The 21745-nt window shown below is 45.8% G+C and overlaps 1 protein-coding gene across 6 annotated transcripts in view; it reads left to right on the top strand.

Moving 5' to 3' along the window:
* Positions 1–21745, top strand: part of LOC137504419 (nuclear RNA export factor 1-like) — a 122037-nt gene that overhangs the window by 30074 nt on the left and 70218 nt on the right. For all 6 annotated transcript variants that reach the window (XM_068232827.1, XM_068232825.1, XM_068232823.1 and 3 more), the window contains 4 exons: positions 925–1029; positions 13799–13927; positions 14598–14667; positions 20067–20155. In XM_068232827.1, the coding sequence (XP_068088928.1) occupies positions 925–1029; positions 13799–13927; positions 14598–14667; positions 20067–20155 (393 nt within the window). The remainder of the gene's footprint in view (positions 1–924; positions 1030–13798; positions 13928–14597; positions 14668–20066; positions 20156–21745) is intronic.

Below are 21745 nucleotides of genomic sequence, written 5' to 3'. Positions count from 1 at the left end.
CCCCTCCATCCCTCCTACCCCAAACATCACACACTGATTACTATTAGACCAAGAGGCGCCCCAGGACCCCAACACCTTAATCTCTTGTTATCTGACTTGCAGTCACTGTCGTGTATCCCCTTTTCTTATTTCTCTCTGCTTCAAACACAATAGGGGAATGATAACTGAGTGAGTTGTGTGCCCCCTCCTACATTGCGCCCTGAGGCTGGAGCCTCTCGTGCCTCGGCCCGGCCCTGCGCTGTCCCGCTAATGTTTAACGTGCCTCCCCACACTATACAGTAACTGTCCGTTGCTGGCTCCATCCTTTGTCCATTCACGCGGCCCATGTGGTGCGCCTGTAGCGTCCCAAGAGTATGGACAAAGGACAGAGCCAGGTGTGAACACTGATGTAGGTGCAATGGGAGGGGGATGTTACACATTACGGGGACAGAGTGGGGGGTTTTGTTGTGGTCGTTGCTTGTCCCAATATAACTCGCCATTACCGCTGCACACCCGATTGAGCAAGTTGGCCCTACATCTTGCAGCATGTCTGACAGATTCATGCGACCAGCCTGAATTTGGTCACACAGTCGATCTGGCATGCACTTGATGACCCCAATTTTCATTCGATTCGATTATAATAATCGAATGGTTTATCGGCCACCAAGTCGCCTGATGTATTGCCGCTTTTACTGTACTATGTCCTGTAGGAGTTGGCCCATGCAAAATAGTTTGCATCTCAATCAAGGGTGCCATGTGTAGGACCCCCCCTACCCTCCCCCCAGTCACAGGGCTGTCTTTTACACTGGAAGTTGCCTTTATAAAAGGGTAAGTGAAGTAAATCCACTGATCAAAATAATGGCAGGTACTCTTATAACTTGCAGAACCTGCAGCCTCTAGAACTCCTCATTCTGTTGTGAACCGAAGATGTGTTTTCTCTTTCAGTACAAGTATCAAAGCAACTCAGCAAGTTTCTTTGTGAACAGTTTTTACGTTTCCCAACGGTTACTTCAGGTGTCCAGAAAAATTCAGGGCCAAAACAACCACAAGGTAAGCAAGATTATCTGTACACAAACCGGGTAGTTTGTTTAATTTGATGAACTGGAGGGAGCTGCCGGGAACGTCCTACACATGCGCAGTACAAGAAAATCTCGTACTGCACAGGACTCTCCCGGGGTCGGGAGCGTGAACTAGGACGCGCATGGCCATGGTCAGCCCAATTGCTGAAATAGAAACTGATCAGCTGTGAGACAATGGGGGATCGTTTTGTCCCGAAGCGGGCACAGGGCGGCTGCAGGGGGCTGGTCAAAGCCCCAGGTAAGTGAAACCATTTGTTTCAGGTTTGCTTTAGGTTCCCTTTAAAGAGACTCTGTAACATTCAAAACATCCCCTGGGGGGTACTCACCTCGGGTGGGGGAAGCCTCCGGATCCTAATGAGGCTTCCCACGCCGTCCTCTGTCCCACGGGGGTCTCTCCGCAGCCCTCCGAACAGCCGGCGACTGTGCCGACTGTCATTTCAATATTTACCTTTGCTGGCTCCAGCGGGGGCGCTGTGGCGGCTTTCCATTCCGAACTACACGGAAATACCCGATCTCATTCGGGTCCGCTCTACTGCGCAGGCGCAGGAAACTTGCGCCTGCGCAGTAGAGCGGACCCGACGGCGATCGGGTATTTCCGTGTAGTTCGGAGCCGACAGCCGTCAGAGCGCCTGCGCAGGAGCCAGGAAGGTAAATAATGACGTCACCGCTGCCCGGACTCCACGGAGGGCTGCAGCGAGACCCCTGACGGATGGAGGACGGCGTGGGAAGCCTCATTAGGATCCGGAGGCTTCCCCCACCCGAGGTGAGTACCCCCCAGGGGATATTTTTATGTTACAGTTCCTCTTTAAGTCGTGCAATGTTTATCCCTTCATGGGCAAGATTGAAATCTGGTTCCACACGATCTAGTTTCTGCGGGGTGGATTTGCTATAGATAGTCCTTTTTAGCTGCTCACTATGCTGCACTTCTATGTTAGGGGGTCTGGGTTTAAAGGGAACCTTAACTAAGCACGAAAGGTAAGTTTCCCTTACCTTCCCGCAGCCTCCTGCAGACGTACGTATGCGTACTGCACAGGTGCAAGACTGCTTCAGGGATGGGAACGCGATCGAGGACACGCGGCGGAGGACCGGATGATCGGTGAGTGACAGCACAGGCACAGAACGTCTGCAGGGAGCGAGGGGAAGCCTAGAGTAATTCAAATTTCTTGGGCCCGCAATCTCCCAAGAAGTTAAAATGGGATAACCATGCTGTTACCATCATCAAGAAAGTGCAACAGAGGATATACCACCTACTGCAGCTGAAAACGTTTGGCCTACCACAAATATTAATGGAGCAGTTCTATACTGCAATCATTGAATACATCATGACATCAACTTTGACTGTATGATTTGCTCCGTACGAGTTAACCACTTCCCGACCGCCGTATGTACAATTGGCGGCCGGGAAGTGCACCCCGCAAGGACCGCCGTATAGACAAATGGCGGCGGTCCTTGTAGGGGCATGGGCGGAGCGATCGCGTCATCCGTGACGCGATCCTCCGCCTCCGACTGGCGCCGCTCACCCGGATGTTAACCCGACGATCGCCGCATACAAAGTGTATAATACACTTTGTAATGTTTACAAAGTGTATTATACAGGCTGCCTCCTGCCCTGGTGGTCCCAGTGTCCGAGGAACCACCAGGGCAGGCTGCAGCCACCCTAGTCTGCACCAAGCACACTGATTTTTCCCCCCCTCCCGCCCCAGATCGCCCACAGCACCCATCAGACCCCCCCCTGCCCACCCCCCAGACCCATGTTTGCACCCAATCACCCCCCTAATCACCCATCAATCACTCCCTGTCACTAACTGTCAACGCAATTTTTTTTTTATCCCCCCCCCCCCCTGCCCCCTGCTCCCTCCTGATCACACCCCCACCCCTCAGATTCTCGCCAGACCCCCCCCCCCCCAGACCCCCCCCCCCCCCATGTACTGTATGTATCTATCCCCCCTGATCACCTGTCAATCACCTGTCAATCACCCCCTGTCACTGCCACCCATCAATCAGCCCCTAACCTGCCCCTTGCGGGCAATCTGATCACCCCCCCACACCAATAGATCGCCCGCAGATCCGACATCAGATCACCTCCCAAATCCATTGTTTACATCTATTCTCTCCTCTAAACACCCACTAATTACCCATCAATCACCCATCAATCACCCCCTATCACCACCTGTCACTTTTACCTATCAGATCAGACCCTAATCTGCCCCTTGCGGGCACCCAATCACCCGCCCACACGCTCAGATTGCCCTCTGACCCCCCCTTATCAATTCGCCAGTGCATTAATTACATCTGTTCTTCCCTGTAATAACCCACTGATCACCTGTCAATCACCTGCCAATCACCAATCACCCCCTGTCACCCCCTGTCACTGCCACCGATCAATCAGCCCCTAGCCTGCCCCTTGCGGGCAATCTGATCACCCACCCACACCATTAGATCACCCGCAAACCCGCCGTCAGATTACCTCCCAAATGTATTGTTTACATGTTATCTTCTGTAAACACCCACTAATTACCCATCAATCACCCATCAATCACCACCTGTCACTGTTACCTATCAGATCAGACCCTAATCTGCCCCTTGCGGGCACCCAATCACCCGCCCACACGCTCAGATTGCCCTCAGACCCCCCCCCCCCCACCCCTTATCAATTCGCCAGTGCATTAATTACATCTGTCCTTCCCTGTAATAACCCACTGATCACCTGTCAATCACCTGCCAATCACCTATCACCCATCAATCACCCCCTGTCACTGCCACCCAACAATCAGCCCCTAACCTGCCCCTTGCGGGCAATCTGATCACCCACCCACACCAATAGATCGCCCGCAGATCCGACATCAGATCACCACCCAAGCGCAGCGTTTACATCTATTCTCTCCTCTAAACACCCACTAATTACCCATCAATCACCCATCAATCACCCCCTATCACCACCTGTCACTGTTACCCATCAGATCAGACCCTAATCTGCCCCCTGCGGGCACCCAATCACCCGCCTACACGCTCAGATTGCCCTCAGACCCCCCCTTATCAATTCGCCAGTGCAATATTTACATCTGTTCTCCCCTGTAATAACCCACTGATTACCTGTCAATCACCTATCAATCACCCATCAATCACCCCCTGTCACTGCCATCCATCAATCACCCCCTGTCACTGCCACCCATCAATCACCCACTGTCACTGCCACCCATCAATCAGCCCCTAACCTGCCCCTTGCGGGCAATCTGATCACCCACCCACACCAATAGATCGCCCGCAGATCCGACGTCCGATCACCTCCCAAGTGCAGTGTTCACATCTGTTCTCTACCCTAAACACCCACTAATTACCCATCAATCACCCCCTGTCACTGCTACCTATCAGATTAGACCCCTATCTGCCCCTAGGGCACTCAATCACCCGCCCACACCCTCAGAATGCCCTCAGACCCCAGCCCTGATCACCTCGCCAGTGCATTGCTTGCATCTATTCCCTCCTCTAATCACACCTTGAGACACCCATCAATCACCACCTGTCACCCCCTAGCACACCTACCCATCAGATCAGGCCCTAATTTGCCCCGTGTGGGCTCCTGATCACTCGGCCAAACCCTCAGATCCCCCTCAGACCCCCTTCCGTTCACCTCCCCAGTGCATTGATTGCATCTATTTTCCCCTCTAACCACCCCCTGAGACACCCATCAATCACCTCCTGTCACCCCCCAAGCACTCCTATCCATCACATCAGGCCCAATACAACCTGTCATCTAAAAGGCCACCCTGCTTATGACCGGTTCCACAAAATTCGCCCCCTCATAGACCACCTGTCATCAAAATTTGCAGATGCTTATACCCCTGACCAGTCATTTTGAGACATTTGGTTTCCAGACTACTCACGGTTTTGGGCCCGTAAAATGCCAGGGCGGTATAGGAACCCCACAAGTGACCCCATTTTAAAAAAAAAGACACCCCAAGGTATTCTGTTAGGTGTATGACGAGTTCATAGAAGATTTTATTTTTTGTCAAAAGTTAGCGGAAATTGATTTTTATTGGTTTTTTTTCACAAAGTGTCATTTTCCACTAACTTGTGACAAAAAATAAAATCTTCTATGAACTCGCCATACACCTAACGGAATACCTTGGGGTGTCTGCTTTCTAAAATGGGGTCACTTGTGGGGTTCCTATACTGCCCTGGCATTTTAGGGGCCCTAAACCGCGAGGAGTAGTCTAGAAAACAAATGCCTCAAAATGACCTGTGAATAGGAAGTTGGGCCCCTTAGCGCACCTAGGCTGCAAAAAAGTGTCACACATGTGGTACCGCCGTACTCAGGAAAAGTAGTATAATGTGTTTTGGGGTGTATTTTTACACATACCCATGCTGGGTGGGAGAAATATCTCTGTAAATGGACAATTGTGTGTAAAAAAATTAAAAAAATGTGATTTACAGAGATATTTCTCCCACCCAACATGGGTATGTGTAAAAATACACCCCAAAACACATTATACTACTTCTCCTGAGTACGGCGATACCACATGTGTGGCACTTTTTTGCACCCCAACTGCGCTAAGGGGCCCAAAGTCCAATGAGTACCTTTAGGATTTCACAGGTCATTTTGCGACATTTGGTTTCAAGACTACTCCTCACGGTTTAGAGCCCCTAAAATGCCAGGGCAGTATAGGAACCCCACAAATGACCCCATTCTAGAAAGAAGACACCCAAAGGTATTCCGTTAGGAGTATGGTGAGTTCATAGAAGATTTTATTTTTTGTCACAAGTTAGCGGAAAATGACACTTTGTGAAAAAAAACAATTAAAATCAATTTCCGCTAACTTGTGACAAAAAAATAAAAACTTCTATGAACTAACCATACTCCTAACGGAATACCTTGGGGTGTCTTCTTTCTAAAATGGGGTCATTAGTGGGGTTCCTATACTGCCCTGGCATTTTAGGGGCCCTAAACCGTGAGGAGTAGTCTTGAAACAAAAATGACCTGTGAAATCCTAAAGGTACTCATTGGACTTTGGGCCCCTTAGCGCAGTTAGGGTGCAAAAAAGTGCCACACATGTGGTATTGCTGTACTCAGGAGAAGTAGTACAATGTGTTTTGAGGTGTATTTTTACACATACCCATGCTGGGTGGGAGAAATGCCTCTGTAAATGACAATCTTTTGATTTTTTTACACACAATTGTCCATTTACAGAGTTATTTCTCCCACCCAGCATGGGTATGTGTAAAAATACACCCCAAAACACATTGTACTACTTCTCCCGAGTACGGCGATACCACATGTGTGGCACTTTTTTGCACCCTAACTGCGCTAAAGGGCCCAAAGTCCAATGAGTACCTTTAGGATTTCACAGGTCATTTTGCGGAATTTGATTTCCAGACTACTCCTCACGGTTTAGGGCCCCTAAAATGCCAGGGCAGTATAGGAACCCCACAAATGACCCCATTTTAGAAAGAAGACACCCCAAGGTATTCCGTTAGGAGTATGGTGAGTTCATAGAAGATTTTATTTTTTGTCACAAGTTAGTGGAAAATGACACTTTGTGAAAAAAACAATAAAAATCAATTTTCCGCGAACTTTTGACAAAAAATAAAATCTTCTATGAACTCACCATACTCCTAACGGAATACCTTGGGGTGTCTTCTTTCTAAAATGGGGTCATTTGTGGGGTTCCTATACTGCCCTGGCATTTTAGGGGCCCTAAACCGTGAGGAGTAGTCTGGAAATCAAATTCCGCAAAATGACCTGTGAAATCCTAAAGGTACTCATTGGACTTTGGGCCCTTTAGCACAGTTAGGGTGCAAAAAAGTGCCACACATGTGGTATCGCCGTACTCGGGAGAAGTAGTATAATGTGTTTTGAGGTGTATTTTTACACATACCCATGCTGGGTGGGAGAAATAACTCTGTAAATGGACAATTGTGTGTAAAAAAAATTAAAAAATTGTCATTTACAGAGATATTTCTCCCACCCAGCATGGGTATGTGTAAAAACACACCCCAAAACACATTATACTACTTCTCCTGAGTACGGCAATACCACATGTGTGGCACTTTTTTGCAGCCTAACTGCGCTAAAGGGGTCCAAAGTCCAATGAGCACCTTTAGGCTTTACAGGGGTGCTTACAATTTAGCACCCCCCAAAATGTCAGGACAGTAAACACACCCCACAAATGACCCCATTTTGGAAAGTAGACCCTTCAAGGTATTCAGAGAGGGGCATGGTGAGTCCGTGGCAGATTTCATTTTTTTTTGTCGCAAGTTAGAAGAAATGGAAACTTTTTTTTTTTTTTTTTGTCACAAAGTGTCATTTTCCGCTTACTTGTGACAAAAAATAATATCTTCTATGAACTCACCATGCCTCTCAGTGAATACTTTGGGATGTCTTCTTTCCAAAATGGGGTCATTTGGGGGGTATTTATACTATCCTGGAATTCTAGCCCCTCATGAAACATGACAGGGGGTCAGAAAAGTCATAGATGCTTGAAAATGGGAAAATTCACTTTTTGCACCATAGTTTGTAAACGCTATAACTTTTACCCAAACCAATAAATATACGCTGAATGGGGTTTTTTTTATCAAAAACATGTTTGTCCACATTTTTCGCGCTGCATGTATACAGAAATTTTACTTTATTTGAAAACTGTCAGCACAGAAAGTTAAAAAAATCATTTTTTTGCCAAAATTCATGTCTTTTTTGCTGAATATAATAAAAAGTAAAAATCGCAGGAGCAATCAAATAGCACCAAAAGAAAGCTTTATTAGTGACAAGAAAAGGAGCCAAAATTCATTTAGGTGGTAGGTTGTATGAGCGAGCAATAAACCGTGAAAGCTGCAGTGGTCTGAATGGAAAAAAAGTGGCCGGTCCTTAAAGAGAAACTCCGACCAAGAATTGAACTTTATCCCAATCAGTAGCTGATACCCACTTTTACATGAAAAATATAATGATTTTCACAAACAGACCATCAGGGGGCGCTGTATGACTGATTTTGTGCTGAAACCCCTCCCACAAGAGGCTCTGGTACCGTACGGTACTCTGGGCAAACTGCCACAATGTAACAATGACACACACAGGAAATGGCTGTTTATAGCTGTCTGTTAAAGCCAGAACAGCTACATAATCTGCCCACAGTAACAATGTCACCATGTAATACATGTCAGAATGTGAATCTGGGAGAGGAAAGATTTTACAATGAGCAAACTCTGACTAAATCATGTATACATAATTATTGTAAAAATTAAGCACCTTTTTATATTAAATTATTTTCACTGGAGTTCCTCTTTAAGGGGTAGAAAGCCCTAGGTCCTTAAGTGGTTAAGATGAGACTGCAGCGCATCATCCGATCAAAAAGAATTACTGGCAGCAGCTTACCATCCTGTAGGATCTTTGCGCTAGCAGGTGCAGAAAGAGAGCAACCAGTACTGCCTCTAGCTAGGCCTGAACGATTTTAGGAAAAGGTTGACTTGCCTAATTTCTGTCAGAAACTGCCAATTTGATTCGATTTACGATTTTCTTGAAATCAAGCTTTTAGCACTAAATTCACAACGTATAGTAACCTTTACAAACTTGCATCAAAGTGATAGTATGATGTCATTTTCTGTCATGCTTGTAAATGTTACTGCATTGTGAATTTAGTGCTAAAGCTTGATTTCAAGAAATTCGTGACTCGTGGAAAAGTGAGCCGCCGGGAGTGAGAGCTGCCGCTACTATGCAGGGAGCGGCGAGCTGTTACTGCACAGCAGGCTTCAGGAGGAGGACTCGAGGGCCATTCTTGAGCATCCGGAAAACCACAGCTTTGACGATCATGTGATCGCCTTGCCCCAAAGTGCAATTTTGGTTTAACTGATAAATCATTCAACCCTACCCTTGACCCCTCTCACCCTACTCACTCCATCTTCCAACTTATGCCTTCAGGGTGAGATACCGATCAGTCGCAACTGAAAATCATCAGCTCTGTCAGTACAATTTTACTTTGCTTTCTAGGAGGTCTACTAGGGATGGTGAATGAAATGCAGATTATTCAGTTTTGATGCAAATCTTTTTATCCTAATTTTATTCAAATGTATGCAGATTGAGGACTGAGTAATCAGATCTCTGCTGGAGCAACTGCATATTTGGTCCATTATCAATCTGCATAAATTTGCATAAAGTTGGCATAACAATGTGCATCATCTACATGGGTCGGTGCTACACTGGGGCACAGTTAACTGTTTCCAGGCTCCAGCAGTGTACAATGAAGAGGATAGGGTCTGCAAGAAACTTTCCATGTCAGCCTGAGTCTTATCTATTTGCCATAAATACCTCATAGTCCTTGCAAAATACCTTGTACTTAATGTATCTGGATGACACTTATACTTGCAAAAAAATGTTCTCTACCTCCTTTTGATTGTATAAACCTCTGGTCCTCAAGGTTAAATTAACCAATAAACTATAGCTTATATTTTACAGACGGGAAGTTTTTTTAGCCAAGTACATCTGTAGGTAACATTTCCTCAATAAAAGCACCATCATTTGGATACTCTGCTCGAGTTATTTGTGATGTTTACATTTGGTTCCTATCATTGTTGAAGTGTTGAGCCTTCATTTTATCACCTGAGTTAGGCAAAAAATATCTAAACTTCGTCATACAAATATCGATTTTGATTACCCAAATGGGCCCTGCCAGCCAGCCATCGTGTGCCCCCTTTGTGCCCGCCTACAAAATTTGAAGCGGAAGCCACCACTGATCATCTCAGAATAATTTTCATCATGTTGACTATCCCTAGCAGACTCCCTGATCAGCAAAGTAAAGCTGTGGTGGTATAGCAGAGATGATTTTGAGAACTGACTTATCCAAAACAATGTAGTTATGAAATGTCTGTATTGGCCTCTAATCGCAGGCTACTGTTCTCGGGGCATTACTTCTGCTTTCACTACTAAAACTGTTTTGACTAACGCTTTATGTCATCGACTATTCAATCGTTCAGGTTTGGATCCGTTACCAAAGCCGTTTGTGCATGCTGATTGCACTCATTATCCTGTTTGTAACACTGTACAGTATTCATGTTACTGTTTTCTCTACCTTTAAATTAAAAAATAAAATTTTTGAAACCCAAAACAATGTGTAGGTCATTTTTATTTTATTTGTTTGGTTGATTAGTTTTTTTGAATTCGGGTATAGTATTGTCATGTATATCAATATTTAAAGGCCACATCATTTTTTTATATTAAATATTGCAATTGTGTTCAAACATCCACTGTTTTTTAGTGTTGTTACAACAAGGCTTTAATCCATTGTGTGGACACATTTAATCAAGTCTAGCTTTCTTTTTCTCTAGTTATTGTTTTTTACAACCTTGTCCAGCACAGGTCGTATTCGGTCATAGTGTGGCCTCAATTTTGTTTTTTTGTTGCTCTGACTTAAAGGAAACCAGCATTTCCAATGTTTAAAGAGGAACTTAAGCGAAAAGGTGGGGAAAAAAAATCAATACATTGCAAAAGTGAGAAGTTAGCGAATCTGTAACTTTAAAAGGTGCCCCTGGGGGGTACTTGCCTTAGGGCGGGGGAAGCCTCTGGATCATATTGAGGCTTCCCCCGTCCCACGATGGTCTCGCTTGGCCGCTCTGAAATATTTACCTTCCAGCACATGCACAGTAGCGGCTCTCGGCTTGGACTAAGGCGGAACTAGCCGATACCAGTCGGGTCCGCTCTACTGCCCAGGCGATTTGACCGCGCCGAGAGCCGCTACTGCACCTGCGTTGGAGCCGGGGAAATGTTGCAGCTGCGCCACAGCCTGACAAATTGTGGGCTGTGGCTTACGAGGGGCACAGCGAGACCACCGGGGGACATAGGAGGGTGGGGGAAGCCTTGATATGATCCAGAGGCTTCCTCCTCCCAAGGTAAGTACCCCAGGGGCACTTTTTAAAGTTAGTCTCTTTAAAGAATAGAAGAGCGATCATGAAATTACTGATACATGAAATGTAATTTGTTAATGTTGTTTGATCCACAATAAGCCTGCTGGTCATCATCTTTACTACTGGCAGACATAAATAAAAACTAGACAGCACCAACTGCCATTTTCTTTAACCACCCCCCCCCCCCCCCTCCTTCCCCCAGTCCCTCCAGTGTCCTTCTCTGTCCCTTCCAGTGCCCGCCTGTGCTTGCACGGTTCCTCCCTGTTTTAAATAAAAGTTTAGACCACCATTGCTATGATATTCAAAACCTGCAAAACCTTTAATCGTTGCGAGAAATGACAATAAAACCAATTTAAAATGAAGTCTGCAAGAGGGTGGATGAATTGTGTCAGTGGGCGAGGCTACATCCTCGGAAAACATGGAGCGCTGATTACTGTGCAGGCCTGCAAGTAAACGGAGGAGCGTGACATCATAAAGCCAACTTTGAACAATCCGGGGGCCGCGCTCAGCGACGAAGGACAACGGAGTAGCGAGTGAAGCCTTAATAGGATCCCGAGGCTTCCCTCTCTTAAGGTAAGTATCTGATTTTGTACCCGAGGTTTAGCTCTGGTACACTTTAAGGAATCGGGTGAGATCTCTCCTATTTGCCCTCGCAGTGCAGGCTGATATATATGAACGCACAAGACACCCTGTCACTATATTGGTATCCACATATACAGTGGTTTGCTAAAGTATTCAGCCCTTTTGAAGTTTTCCACATTTTGTCACATTACTGCCAAAAACATGAATCAATTTTATTGGAATTCCACGTGAAAGACCAATACAAAGTGCTGTACACGTGAGAAGTGGAATGAAAATCTTACATGATTCCAAACATTTTAAAAAAAACTGCAAAGTGGGGTGTGCGTAATTATTCAGCCCCCTGAATCAATACTTTGTAGAACCACCTTTTGCTGCAATTACAGCTGCCAGCCTTTTAGGGTATGTCTCTACCTGCTTTGCACATCTAGAGACTGAAATCCTTGCCCATTCTTCTTTGCAAAACAGCTCCAGCTCAGTCAGACCAGATGGACAGCATTTGTGAACAGCAGTTTTCAGATCTTGCGACAGATTCTCGATTGGATTTAGATCTGGACTTTGACTGGGCCATTCTAACACATGGATATGTTTTGTTTTAAACCATTCCATTGTTGCCCTGGCTTTATGTTTAGGGTCATTGTCCTGAACCTCAACCTCAAGTCTTTTGCAGACTCCAAGAGGTTTTCTTCCAAGATTGCCCTGTATTTGGCTTCATCCATCTTCCCATCAACTCTGACCAGCTTCCCTGTCCCTGCTGAAGAGAAGCACCCCCAGAGCATAATGCTGCCACCTCCATATTTGACAGTGGGGATGGTGTGTTCAGTGTGATGTGCAGTGTTAGTTTTCCACCACACATAGCGTTTTGCATTTTGGACTCATCTGACCAGAGCATCTTCTTCCACATGTTTGCTGTGTCCCCCACATGACTTGTGGCAAACTGCAAATGGGACTTCTTATGCTTTCCTGTTAACAATGGCTTTCTTCTTGCCACTCTTCCATAAATGCCAACTTTTGTGCAGTGCACGACTAATAGTTGTCCTATGGACACATTCCGCCACTTGAGCTGTAGATCTCTGCAGCTCGTCCAGAGTCACCATGGGCCTCTTGACTGCATTTCTGATCAGCGCTCTCCTTGTTCGGCCTGTGAGTTTAGGTGGACAGCCTTGTCTTGGTAGGTTTACAGTTGTGCCATACTCCTTCCATTTCTGAATGATCGCTTGAACAGTGTTTCGTGGGATGTTCAAGGCTTTGGAAATCTTTTTGTAGCCTAAGCCTGATTTAAACTTCTCAATAACGTTATCCCTGATCTGTCTGGTGTGTTCTTTGGACTTCCTGGTGTTGTTGCTCCCAATATTCTCTTAGACAACCTCTGAGGCCGTCACAGAGCAGCTGTATTTGTACTGACAATAGATTACACACAGGTGCACTCTATTTGGTCATTAGCACTCATCAGGCAATGTCTATGGGCAACTGACTGCACTCAGACCAAAGGGGGCTGAATAATTACGCACACCCCACTTTGCAGTTATTTATTTGTAAAAAATGTTTGGAATCATGTATGATTTTTGTTCTACGTTTCACGTGTACACCACTTTGTATTGGTCTTTCTAGTGGAATTCCAATAAAATTGATTCATGTTTGTGGCAGTATTCAAGGGGGCGAATACTTTTTCAAACCACTGTAACAGACTTGGGAATATCTGTTAGGTGTATACCAGTACCGGTGGTCTGAATGTCTGTGAGTGGGTGAGCTAGTGTGGGTGCGGGTATAGGAGCACTCCACGGTTTGAGGCTATTTGAATTGGTTTTCTTGTCATTTCTTGCAATGATTAAAGGGTTTGAACTTTTTGAATATCGTAACAGCGGTGGTCTAAACTTTTGATTCATATTTTTGATACTGGGGACACATCTGGCTATCTATACTGGGGGGGGGGGGGGGGGGGGGCGTAAAACCAGAGGCATGGCTTTAATCACAGTAGCACTTTCTAAATGCTTAGAAAACATTTTTCTTGGGACAAATATCCCACAATGAAAGTCTAGTTTGTCTTGAAAAACAAAAATATAGATAATTTAGGTGTCGTGAGTAGGGATAAAGTTATTGCTAATTAAATAAGGACATAGCTAAAATGCCAGAACTGCTCTGGTCCATAAGGGTGAAACAAGGTCTGGATGCAAAGTGGTTAAGGTGAGAGTTTTAATCCATACAGGCACAGTGAATTGAACTCATGTTTCTCTGCAGATTATTTGGACACTAATGAAACAATTTCTCTACAGATATCCATTCATGTTGTCCCCTTCCACCTGACACCGGACCAGATATCGGCTATGGATTATGTCAATACCTGGGAGCTCAGCCCTCTGAATTCTCTGAAGCTCCTCGATAATGGCTCACAACACATTCAGGTAACAGACAGCCTGTGTTGTCAATGGTAGGCAGGTAACAGGCAGCTTGTGTTGTCAGTGGCAGGCAGGTAACAGGCAGCGTGTGTTATCAGTGGTAGGCAGGTAACAGGCAGCTTGTATCGTCGTCAGTGGTAGGCAGGTAACAGGCAACTGGTCTTGTCAGTTGCAGGCAGGTAATAGGCAGCGTGTGTTGTCAGTGGTAGGCAGGTAACAGGCAGCCTGTGTTATCAGTGGTAGGCAGGTAACAGGCAGCTTGTATCGTCAGTGGTAGGCAGGTAACAGGCAGCCTGTGTTGGCAGTGGTAGGCAGGTAACAGGCAGCCTGTGTTGTCAGTGGTAGGCAGGTAACAGGCAGCCTGTGTTGTCAGTGGTAGGCAGGTAACAGGCAGCCTGTGTTGTCAGTGGTAGGCAGGTAACAGGCAGCTGGTCTGGTCAGTGGTAGGCAGGTAACAGGCAGCGTGTGTTGTCAGTGGTAAGCAGGTAACAGGCAGCCTGTGCTGTCAGTGGTAGGCAGGTAACGGGCAGCCTGTGTTGTCAGTGGCTCAGAACAAATGCTCATAAAGTGCATTCAGCCATGTCTCAGGAAAATTTGTATTTTCTTTTTGGTGATAAAAAAAAATGCAGAATATAAATAAAAACTAACGTGTGTCTGCTCTCGCTGATTGTTTCAGAAATGTCTCCAGAGAAGATACCAGCATCGCGGGGAATGCCTAGACCTCAGCTCCCTGTCCAGTGATTCCGGTAAATGACCTCTCCTTTGCCGCTGTCGCAAGCACACTCACTCACACACACACACTCTCTCTCACACACACTCTCTCTCTGTCTGTCTCTCTCTCTCTCTCTCTCTCTCTCTCTCTCTCTCTCATAGGCATTAGAGGGAACACACACACTCTCTCTCTCTCTCTCTCTCTCTCTCTCTGTGTCTCTCTCTCTCTCTGTGTCTCTCTCTCTCTCTCTCTCTCTCTCTCTCTCTCTCTCTCTCTCTCATAGGCATTAGAGGGAACCTGAAGTGAAAATGATATGGAGACTACCATATTTATTTCCTTTTTCACAATATCAATTGCCTGGCAGTCCTCATGATCCTGTGTCTCTAATACTTTTAGCCATAGAACCTGAATAAGCATTGCAGCAGATCGGTTACTCTGATTTAGTTGTCTCAGGTTTTACCGGATTATTCATATGCTTGTTCCAGGGTTTTGACTCACACTACATATGCCAGAAGATCAACAGGACTGCCAGGCAACTGGCATTGTTTACAAGGAAAAAATGTCAGCCTCCATATCCCTCTCACCTCGGGTTCCCTTTAAGAGCTACTGCGTGCAATGGAAAAAATGAGTATCTAACATATTAGCAATATTCTTGTTCAGTTAGCAACTGTTTGTTTTTTTCAGTTCACCTTCCCCAGCACTATCCCTCCTACCGATATGCCCTACACTAACCTTCCTATTCAAACCTCTAACACTAACCAATCTGCCTAACACTAATCAAACAATTCATACTGATATGCCTAACCCTATCCTAACACTTATTATTATTATTGATTTCTAAAGCGCCAGCATATTCCATGGCACTGTACAAAGTAGGAAAACAACAAGGAGTACGTAATGATACGGACAATGCTATACATATACATCAACTATGGACACATGTTAAAAGCCTAATCTGTACTGAAAAAAAAAAAATATAGATCATTTAGGTGTGATAAGTAGTAATAAAGTTATTGGTGAATGGATGGGAGCAGAGCTGATATGTGAAAATTGCTCTTGTCCTGAAGTGGTGAATAAAATGTATAACAGAGTGCAAGCTATTCAATGAACAACAAAATCCAAGACACAGAAGGGTGAGAGAGAGCCCTGCCCTTGCGAGCTTTCAGTCTATAGGAAAAGGGCGGGGAGGGGGGGGGGAGCAAGAGGTGGGGAAGTATGCAATATACATAAAGGCACAGTGCGCGCTTAGGTTATCTAGTAAGGCGTAAAACTTGAGAGGTTGAAGGGGGAATGGCCTAAGTAAGAGCATAGTGCTTGTTGGAAAAAGTGAGTTTTGAGGGAGCGTTTGGAGGTTTGAAAGATTGGAGAGTGATGGGTGTGCTTTGGAAGGGCATTCCAGAGGAGGGGTGAGGCATGGCAGAAGTCTTGTATACGTGAATCCGTGAATGTACACTTATGCTGTTTGACAAACTTGCCACATCTTTTTTGACTTGCTAATAACCCTTTGCCCAAAAAAGGACCTTCTCAGCACCGCTTTCCGAACTCGCCGCTTTTGTGACGCCTACCGAAAACCTGGTGCCAAAAACTCCCGCCATGTTGATGGTCCTTAATGCGCAAACCTTACAATGTGCGTTAATAAAATCTTTACGTGTGTGTTTAGTTTATACCTGCGTTTTCCTCTTGCTGACCTCCAGTTCTCTTATCAGTGCATATTTATGGCTGTCCAATTAATGAACACTGTTGTGACTCTGTTCATCCCTTCTGCACCGTCAGTGAGACTGGAGGACAGGTCTGGGATATGCAGGTTTATAACAAACGTCCCAGGATGCTGGCGAGGTGAGGAGAGGCCTGTGGAGCCCCCTGGTGGTGGTGGTGAGATGATTAGGCAAGGAAGGGTTACAGCCACGGCGCTGTCGCTGAAATGTCATTAGATGCCTGTGCAGTGAGGATAATACAATTAACCCCGGCAGCCCTGTATCGCTGTGCCTCTCTGCCAGCCTCCCTCCGCTGCATACAAACACAGCAGTGCTCCTCTGTGGTTTCTATTATTACTCAGCTGCTCTGAGCACAATCAATGGTTGTAGCTGGTTTTATATCCACTAAACCACCTACCCCCTTCCCTTGTGGATTATTGGATTGTTTTTTGAAATGATGTCTGCCAATAACTGGAGAGAGAAGCTTTGTCCCAGCTTGCGTGAAGGACATGGTATAGAACGACAGCATTTATTCTGCTGGCTATACAGAAAGCCTATGATTCTGTGCATAGGCCCAGCGGGCAGACATATCCCGACCATTCTTTTTCTACCTTAACCAGTAATTCTCTTTTGGGGGTACAGCCAGATTATCTGTGATAATCATGGCAGGTACATTTTACCACCCAATAGCAAACGGGGGGGGGGGGGGGGGCTTCGGGGGCGGTCTGAAGTGTCTGTAGATCACCATAGAATTTGCGATCGTCTTCCGGTTTAGATATTAGTGGTCAGATCTGCACTATCCATTTAATACCTTTACTGGGCATCAGCATTTGATGTGTTTGTCTTTGTTTTTGTGGTGTTCTATTGATGTCACTGGAAAAATAATCTGAGAGCTGCTGCCACCTTGTGGCTAATATAAGGTAGTGCACCCTATCCCTTCCTGCTTGCAGAATAGTGCTCTGTTTATTATCGATTTCCAGTATTTATATAGCGCAGAAGAATTATCTAGCATTTTACTGAGATTTAACAAATCCCATTACTAAAAGGCATCCATTAACGATACAATATTTGTGAATGATCGACATAATATAAGATAATTGTGATCAAAAGGAATGACCCCTCGGGCCCATAAGTGTGATAAAAAAATATAACCAATCCGATTAATTTCAGATAACATCGATCCAAAAAAATGTATTGATCATCCGGTTGATAAAACAAATTGTAGTGAATTGGTACCATCATCGCTATCAGATTGATCGGAAATTTGATCGTTCTCTAAATTGTATTGTTAATGGCCCCCCCTAAGGCTTCACTTCCACAAAATGCTTTGGGGGGGGGGAGGGTGTCTTGGAACGAAGGAGGTGGCCCCATGCTAATTTTGGTGGGGCATTCCGTGGGTTATTGCTGCAACCCGGCTCAAATTGACAACGTTTCAGTCAGAAACACTGTCAACGGTGTGCTCCTTTGGGTTGGAAGGCAGTGTGCTGTTTTTTTTTTTTTTTTTTTGTTGCTGCTTAACCACCTTCTGACCCGGTAGGCGTTGGGAAGGTGGCTCCCCCAGGACCGCATAACGCCGATTGGCGTCAAGTCCTGGGGGAGTGCTTTGCAGGGGATCGCACGTGCCGATGCGTGCGCATCCCTGCCACCGGCGATTGCTGCTAGCAGACTGTAAAGAAAAGAAATGTCTGTTTCTTTATTTCTTTCTTTTTTTTTTGTTGTTTTTTTTTGTTGGTACAGCCCTGTGATCTATTGCAGCGCTGTACTAGGGACAGTCCTGTCATTTGCCTGTCTCCTGGAGCTGCTCACAGTGCGATTCCCCTCTCACAGGCTGATGCCTATCAGAGAGGTTCAACATGATTGGACATCGGGGGGATGGATATATCAGGCTGTTCTGGTCAATGACTATTGGTCAGGCTATATGCCCATATGACTGACCTATAGCCCAGCCCGTAATACTTGCACAAAACTCCTACCTAATACAATTCTACAATACACCCTGCAGGTAGATGTAGCATACAGACTGACAGATAGTAATCCACCAACAGAACCCGATAACTTAGCAATGCAATGGGCATAGTATTCACAAGTATATAGTCACCTGAGGCCTAGAGGATGAGGCAATCCAGACGAATGAGTCAGGTGACTGCAGAGACAGATGTTCCAGAATGACAAGGCAGTCCAGATATTACTTTCCAGAGTTAGCGTAGTCAAGGTAAGCCGAGATCAGTCCAGGCAGCGTCCATGCAAGTCCGTGTCCAAGCAGAGGTCAGTCCAGGCAGCTAGCAAGCGTAGTCCAGGTATCAGGCTGTAGTCGGCAACCGGAATCAATCAGAGGTTAGCGTGGTCAGGATACAAGCAGTAATTGGCAACAGGAATCAATCAGAAGTTAGTGTGGTCAGGATACAAGGCAATAGTCGGCAACAGGAATCAATCAGCAAGAGAGCGCACACCCAGCAGCAAGCCACAGCTAATGCTATCACAGGCGATGACTGGGGGTGCTCACCAGACTTAAATACAAGGACTAACAAATCAGAACACAAACAGAATTGAAAGCAACCAATAACAGCCCAGCGTGTCAGCTGACAGGCCAGCACACACGTATCTACTGTTTACATTGGTGGAGCACGTACTGAGAGAGCGTCGTGCACCTGTCCAATGAGAGCTGAGCGCCACCCTGCTCTCCAGTGACGTCAGCGACTCGCCGAGACCTGGAAATCCCAGCTGCAGCCCGGGTCTCGGTGTTCCGCATAGAGGATCTTACTGGATAAATTTAAAATAAAGACGATTTTATTTAAAATTAAATACAAAAAAAAATACACAAATAACTAAAACTGGCAGCAGTGATCAGAGCCCACCAACAGAAAGCTCTTGTGGGCAGAATGGGGGGGGGGGGGGGTTGGTTTGGGTGCGCAGTTGTATGGCTTTGCAGCAAGCTGTTAAAGCTGCAAAGCACTGAATAGTAAAAAATAGCCTGGTCACTGGGGGGAAGCCTGTGGTCCTTAAGCGGTTAAGGGCTTAAACCCACTAGCAGCTTTTTCTAAGCGCTGGTGATTTGAAAAAGCTCTTGCTAATGCAATGCTATGGGGGATTATTATAAAATCATATCGCTTAAGTAACATTACATTCGCAAGAACTTTTCAAATCCCAAAGTGCTCAGAAAAGCGCTCCTAGTTGGTTTCATGCCTTTTAGGCCTCTTTTCCACGGGCAGTTGAACTGTGTGCTCAGCGAGCAGTTACCAGGCAGCAGCAAGCAGTTGTGAGAGTTTGAGAGGCATTTCACTGCCTATCAACTGTCTATGGAAAAGGTCATACAATGGTGGACATTGGAAGCTTTCCAAGGGTCACATAAAATGGCAAGGAGGGCTGTATTCGGCCCATGGGCCTTGTTTGACACCTGTGCTGTGGCCTTGTGTTTGACACCTGTGCTGTGGCCTTGTGTTTGACACCTGTGCTGTGGCCTTGTGTTTGACACCTGTGCTGTGGCCTTGTGTTTGACACCTGTGCTGTGGCCTTGTGTTTGACACCTGTGCTGTGGCCTTGTGTTTGACACCTGTGCTGTGGCCTTGTGTTTGACACCTGTGCTGTGGCCTTGTGTTGGACACCTGTGCTGTGGAGCATGGCAGAAGTCGGCCCATGTGAAGGGAATGATGTGGTTCAGGTTTGCTTTGATGAAGGCATTATTTATCTGGATGTGTTTAATGCAGTTATCCAAACCTGTAACCATTTATTTCTGTTGCAGAGTTGCTGTCTGCCAACATATACATGTTCCTGAACAACCCTTTACTGGTCAGTATCATCTTACAAGTCATCGCCCAGAACTTCCCACAGGTAAGCAACAAGAGAAGGATCCACAGGCAACCTGAATGCAATAAATGCCTGCAAATGCAAATACGCATGCAATATAAATACAATGCCCGCAAATGCAAATACGCATGTAACCTAAATGTAAGAAATGCCTGCAAATACACATGCAACCTGATTGCAACAGATGCCTGCAAATGTAATTACGCATTTAACCTAAATGTAAAATAATGCCTCCAGGCAAGGTTGTGCAAAGGGGATTTCCGCTTTTGAAATGACTTTTCCTTCCTTTTCTGTCAGAGGCTGTATTACGGTATTATGATTTCCAAGTGGATCCAGGTGTCCAACCTGTGGGCCATATTCAGCTGTGCTGCACAGGGCCTCTTGTTTTAAACCTGTTTAATTTAAATAAAACAAATATCTGCCAGTTTCTGAAAGTGTACCAGAAGTGTTTTTTTGGGGGGTATTTTAATTTAATTGGGGGGTAGATTTTTTAATTTCCTCGGACGTATCCTTTAAGGTTCTAAAAGCTCCCGAGTTCCCTTTGTTGCACTGCTCCTCACTCCCATTTCCCATTAGACTGTTTTAATAAATCAATTGAATTGCTTTGACCACGCTTTCTTCCTTTTTTGTCCCCTCCAGGTAGATGTCAAAGTAGGTGGTTGGTTGTTTGTTTTTTAAACTCTTAAGGTGCGTACACGCGCACTACGGCCGCCAACAACGGGTCCGTCAGGCCCTCATGCTGGGCAAACTTTTAGCCGACAGTAGTGCGTGTGTACGCGCTGTCGGCGGACTGATAAGGCTGCTAAGGAAACAGCCTTATCAGTCCGCCGACAGCGCATACACATGCACTACTGTCGGCTGAACGTCCGCCCAGCGGGAGGGTCTGACGGACCCGTCGTTGCCGCATGTAGTGCGTTTATACGCACCTTAAAGGGAACCAGAGATGAACCTAAGACGGGAAAATGAAAAAGAGGTTATACATACCTGGGGCTTCCTCCAGCCCCATACACTCTGATCGATTCCACGCCGCTGTCCTCCACTGCCTTCATCTACGAGAACCGGGTCCCGTCACTGACGTCATCGGAGCCAGCTACACAGGAGAAGTGCGCCCTCTACGTATCTCTCCAGCAGCTGCTGCAGAGATACCCAAACAGCGCACTTCCCTTACGCTTAGACTGGCTCCGACTGACTGAACAGCGGGGACCCAGTTCTCGTAGTTGCGGGCAGAGAAGGATGGCGGCGTGGGATCGATCAAGGTGTATGGGGCTGGAGCAAGCCCCAGCTATGTATAAAATCTTTATTTTTTTCATCTATGGTTCCCTTTAACAGTAGCCAAACATCTAGCGATGATTGGCGAATTTCACCAAGCGACAAATCTCTCTAATCAAATCTGATTAGAGAGAGATTGGTCGGCTGCACATACGCTGCAGGATCATTCTCAATTAATTTCGTGCAGAACTTGATGCGGAATTGGCCTTGTGTGCCTTGCTGACCTAATGCTGTCCCTCTCTTAATGTTAAAGAAGAACTTCAGTGAAAATAATGTAATAAAAAAGTGCTTCATTTTTACAATAAATAATAAATGATTCAGTCAGTGCCCATTGTAAAATCTTTT

This window comes from Hyperolius riggenbachi, chromosome 4 (genome assembly GCF_040937935.1).
Source record: "Hyperolius riggenbachi isolate aHypRig1 chromosome 4, aHypRig1.pri, whole genome shotgun sequence".
NCBI lineage: Eukaryota > Metazoa > Chordata > Amphibia > Anura > Hyperoliidae > Hyperolius > Hyperolius riggenbachi.
The sequence above is the reverse complement of the archived record's forward strand: the minus strand, read 5'-3'. Positions and strand labels throughout refer to the sequence as shown.